The sequence below is a fragment of the Monopterus albus genome, unplaced genomic scaffold (assembly GCF_001952655.1).
Source record: "Monopterus albus unplaced genomic scaffold, M_albus_1.0 scaffold65.1, whole genome shotgun sequence".
NCBI classification, from domain to species: domain Eukaryota; kingdom Metazoa; phylum Chordata; class Actinopteri; order Synbranchiformes; family Synbranchidae; genus Monopterus; species Monopterus albus.
Window position 1 is genome coordinate 2,937,907 of NW_018127945.1, and position 5,533 is coordinate 2,943,439.

At 41.7% G+C, this 5,533-nt stretch overlaps 1 protein-coding gene across 1 annotated transcript in view; it reads right to left on the bottom strand.

Annotated features, from left to right (window-relative positions):
* mbtps1 (membrane-bound transcription factor peptidase, site 1) overlaps positions 1-5,322 on the bottom strand; it is a 37,515-nt gene extending 32,193 nt beyond the window's left edge. Inside the window, exons 1-2 of the mRNA XM_020604299.1 lie at positions 5,119-5,322; positions 820-1,378 (exon numbers count right to left, since the gene is read on the bottom strand). Coding sequence (XP_020459955.1) covers positions 820-1,039 — 220 coding nt within the window. The 5' untranslated portion in view covers positions 1,040-1,378; positions 5,119-5,322. The remainder of the gene's footprint in view (positions 1-819; positions 1,379-5,118) is intronic.
* Between the last annotated feature and the right edge of the window lie 211 nt (positions 5,323-5,533).

A 5,533-nucleotide genomic window follows, 5' to 3' on the forward strand; every position in this document is an offset into this window, starting at 1 on the left:
GAGGAGCCAGCTAAGGTGGCTCGGGCATCTGTATTGGATGCCTCCTGGGCACCTTCCTAGGGAGATGTTCCGGGCATGTCCCACCGGGAGGAGGCCCCGGGGAAGACCTAGGTCACGCTGGAGGGACAATGTCTCTCGGCTGGCCTGGGAATGCCTTGGCATTCCCCCAGAGGAGCTGGAGGAAGTGTCTGAAGAGAGGGAAGTCTGGGCATCTTTGCTTAGACTGCTGCCCCTGTGACCCGGTCCTGGATAAGCGGAGGAAAATGGATGGATGGATGGATGGATGGATGGATGGATGGATGGATGGATGGATGTTTTCCCGCTTAGAGTTGAGATGAGAAAATCTCACAATAAGTTTTATCTTATTACATTAAAAAGGAGAATTGGATAAATCTACCAGCACCTCTGAAGCTAAATAAATTGCTGTATCTGGTTTGTTTAATCCATACAAAAACAAGTAATAAAACATGTTACAGGCAAAAAAAAAAAAAGATCCTTCCTTTAAAATCAAAAGCTCACAGCCTAACAGTGCACAAAACAAGCTTGGCTATGATACCTACTGAATGGGGAATGGCATCACTAAATTTAATCGAGGCTACCTGTACAATATACCGTAGGGGGCATTGGGATAAAAAAAACTGACAAAGGACTGGAATAAAAATAAAAAAATTAAAAAAAATCTGTGATTTGGACATACCCACCCCATATATTATGACTATCAATCAAAATATTTTAATTTTGAAATTTTAGTGGGAAATACAATTCTGTCACAGCCTATAAAGACACAATGAAAAGCCACCAGCTTGAACAGTTTCTCACCATGTTCCACCACCTTGGAGGAGAACTCCAGCTGGAGTGTTAACTGAGAGCAGTTAGAGGGCGGTGACAAGAGGAGCTTTGAGCTGGAGGTTTGGTCAGATTTAGTCCCTCCTGCTGGCTTCATCCCCACTACAGGCAGGAAGCCCACCAACAGCCCCAGAAGCACAGACACCCACATAGGAAAGAGGAGCATTTTGGGTTGTGAAGTATCGTCAATCATCAGTTTGAACAGGCCCTTTAAACTTCAGCAGTAGGTGTGCTATTTCAGACAGGAAATGAGCCGCTAAAATCTGGGTCTGGATAAGAGCATTTCAGGTCCAGAGCTCCAAAAATGAGTCCATACTGCAAATGGCCTGAGCAGCTAGACTAATTTCTTTCTGCGCTTTCTCTCCATGGTTGTAGCACAGGACAGAGGTCAGTCGCACTGCCAGAGTAGGAAGATATTTGCCATATTGAGAACTGGAGGAGGCAACTAGTAGGAGCAGTAAATGGATGTGAGGAGGATGGGAGCAGTTGAGGAAGATGGTGCTGTCTGTAAAGAGCTCCACAGCAGGCCTCCCTGTTTTTATTTCAAGAAAAAACAAGAAAACCAAATTATGAATAATTAGGACAAAGCTTATTGACAATTAGAAAGCAGGACATGAGCCTAATGCAAAATCAATACACAACTAGGAGGCACTGAGAACAACTGTCACACTTGCTATTACAACCCCATCACCATTAATTCCTACTACTACTATTAATGGCAAAGTGAATTTGTGACCCTGCAAACAGAAACTCTTGGGAAACAAATTTAAGTCTCCATTTGTCTCACCACTGACTGCAAAACAACCAAGAACTAATAGCAAAAATCCAAGATCAATCTTAGTCTGACGAGACTGTTGTTTTGAGACAAATAAATATTTAAGAATAATAAACATATTAATCATGATATTTGCCAATGAAACTTCAATTTTGTTTTTAAAGAGTTTAAACAGTCTGGACCTTAAAATATAGCCTATATACACTTACTGCTACAGAATGGTGCAAAGCAATTTCTTTTGCATATCTTCCAACACATTTGCAATGCAGCTATGACAATATAGCCATAATATATCATTTAAGTTTCATACTTATCAACCAAAATCAGCTCAGCTAATCCTCAGCCTCAAGTCTATCAACATTTTATAAAAATGTGTTCAAATTATTTATTTTCAACACCAAGGTTTGGGGGCACAGAAGTTAGCGCTGCCCACAGCAAGAAGGTTTCAGGTTCAAGCCCCAGCCGACCCGGTGCCTTCTTGTGCTGAGTTTGCATGTTCTCCCTGTGCCTGTGTGGGTTTTCTCCAGGGACTCCAGTTTGGTCCCATAGTCAAAAGACATGCCACTTAGGTTGATTGGTGACTCTAAATTAGACGTTAACCAGAAGGGTATCCGGGATATAAACATGCCAATTTTAACGTACGCATCACCAGTTTGGTGGGAACTCATGATTCGCTGTGGCGACCCCTAACGTGAACAGCTGAAAGTAGAAGAAGAAGAAGATACAACACCAAGGTTTAGGAAAATGTCTTTGTTTCCATTCCCATCCCCTCATTCACAGTTCAGAGAAAGGAAGGGAGGTGGTGGCTGCAAACAGAAGTATTAGCCACTCCCTCCTCACCGAGTCCAACTCAACACATAACTGATACACTATGAGCTGTTTTAACAAAGCTCCCACCCAAAAACAGTATGTTGTAATGAAACCCATCCTACATTACACAACAACCTATCAGGATGTTATAAACGGTGCATATGCTAAAGACGCAAAGCAAAACCCACCAGCACAACAAGAATCAGGTATGCTACCTCAATTGACCTGAAAGTTTTTGTGATGACTCAAACACACACACAGCTCTGTATCCTCCAGGGCTACATCAAAAGGAACATTCAGGTACAAATTTCTATCTGACCCAACCAAAATCAGCTCAGCTAATCCTCAGCCTCACGTCAATCAACATTTTATAAAAATGTGTTCAAATTATTTATTTTCAATGTTGACCCAGTAATTAAATACACATCAGACACACCGATACCAACAATAAACAAAGGCTCACACACATTTGCCAAATAAAAGCTCACGAGAACCAGCTCCATGCTTACTGAGGGTGCAGCCCATGTCACATAAGACGACCACCGTTCCTGGAATTACAGTGTTCTCCTACTTTACGCCAGATGGGCACAGATGATGTATTTCAAGTTCATACAGAAAATCAAGCCACTCATTTATAAAATACATTTTAAAAAGGCCTTTTTTAACATTTAAGAATCCACCTGTCCTCATGTTGAGAATTCAGTTAATCACTTCACCTTCACATAACCCACTCAGCCACTGTTGTGTGCTGTGGACCAGCTGCTCTCTGCCTGCTAAGCTTTACTGCTGCACAACATGTTCGAGAGAATGTGCAGTAAGCAGTACGTGTGTGTGTGTGTGTGTGTGTGTGTAGATACTTTTAATCTACAGTATTTCATCCAGACAGGCATGACTCATTTGCCAGGCTGTCTTTAAAATCAAACACTCCCAGTACAGAACAAAAAAGTTCAACACCCCATCAGTTATAATGCAAGTGTTTGTGTACTACCTGACAGAAAACATGTGAGCTGGTTCAAATGCTATGACGAGAAAAACAGAAACAAAAATAGATTTACATGGCACAGTTGTATATTTAAGCCTGCTTTTAACTATCAAGTATAATTCAAGCCCTCTAGTTCTTCTGGGATGCCCTCATCTCCTCTGTGGAGACCTTAACCTTAGTAATTATTGCTTATGCTGCACTGCAGCATACATTTCAGTGCAACAGATAAAGAATGTCATGCTCACTGTTTGACAGAAAAAAATATACATAAGAGGAAAACTGGACTTTTGTGAAAATTCTCAGCTAACATAACATTACAGTTGTCTCTGTCTGCAAAATATCAGCACCAAGTTGCTTCTAATTCACATGAAAGTCACTTTCGGCTTTTCCCGTATAGGGGTCGCCACAGCAAATCTTCATGTTGACATTTGGCACGTGTTTTACGCAGGATGCCCTTCCTGACACAACCCTGACTCAAACCCGGGCAGCAGTGGCGACAGCGCTGCGCCTTAACCACTAGCCTACCAGGGATAGCCTAGCAATATATTACTAAAATTATTGAGGGATCATATCAAACCCAGTTTTCTGGATCACACACAAAACACTTTTTACACGAATACTGTGTGTGTGGCCACATGCCTCCCCCTCAGCCTTAATGACACAGTAGATAAAAATGTTATACATGTGCCTACAGAATTAATTCGGGTGTAGACAAGGCAATCAAAAGCCCTTGGCTGGTCTAATCTGACAGCAAAGGGCTCAATCACTAGTTCCATCTTAGGGCAGCGTCGCTGTCTGTGCGAGACAACAATACAGTTAACTACTGGTTTAGACCCAGTGCTGTTGGTTAGGGCAGGGCTGTAAATGATAGGCTGGGACTACTTGTTTCAACATAACACCAAATCACAAAAATAGCACCAAACCTCTGGGCAATTAGCGGCTAGAAAGCCCCCCACCCCAGCCAGAGGAAAGAAGGGCGATCCACAGCAGTCTTATCAATCTACAGGTAGGGACATGGGGGGTATTCCCTGGATTTTAGCAGAAATATGGTTCTCTCTGCTTACATCGTCTCACGTTGTCGGGTGATGTGCACACCACAGCCTAACTTCCAATGTTTCATTAATGTAACAGACTTTATTTTGTTCTGTGTGTTGTTCAGGATTAACTCATTGAACAAACCAAGCACATTACAGAAGACGCACATGTCCGTCTCTGGTTTACTTTGGAGGGTGCGTAAAAGTCGCGTTAGCAGGATCTAAATACGTTCGTCACAATTTCACTGTAGATATGGCCGTTAGAGTAAAGACCAGTTTACTGCTCTCCAGTACGAAAAGATTAAAGCTTTAGGCGGTAATGAATCTGAGTAAATTAGGTGATTAGCAAAACAAAACCATAGAGCCTCACAGTGACTATATTATCAGCATAAACATTGCCAGCATCTGCAGACCTAATGCTGACGGGTCAAGCTAAATAACCTACCCGAAGACAATTATTTTTACCAGTAGCAAAATAACGTTATTCAAAAGCTATAAAAACACAATAACGTCACAAAGGCTATACTTCACCATCTGAAATTAGTTTTGTAAACACGGATACACACTGATAGATTTTTAGATAAAAAGCAGTCTAACACATGTACGGTACTAGCTAGCTTAGTACTGGTTTTACAGTATCTTCGAGTGGCTCATGTGCTGAATACACTCACCAAAATGAAAAACCTCTCACGCTTTACAGTTAGACGTAAGCTAAATTTGAATTGTTTACACTTAGTGTATTGATGTGTCAAAAGCTACTCAGTAGCTAACGCTAATTAACGATATATCGAACAAAAGCTACCAGCAAACTCAACAAACACTACGGTCGCAGACGTCTGATAGCTGCAGGGTGCCAGGTTTCATCATAAAGCCCACAAAACAGTTACTTCCTTGGTACCTTTATACAATAGATGTCGAAAAGAAGCGACTAATTTCCTATAATGTTTTCGGAGATACTTAAACTTATGTAATTACACTGTTGTCAAAATTATGCCCTTCCTCCCCGTGAAAGGCACACTTGATCACAGTGCTAAGTTTCCTATCATACCTGGCAACCCAAAGGCCCTCCAGCTACCACTTTAGTCC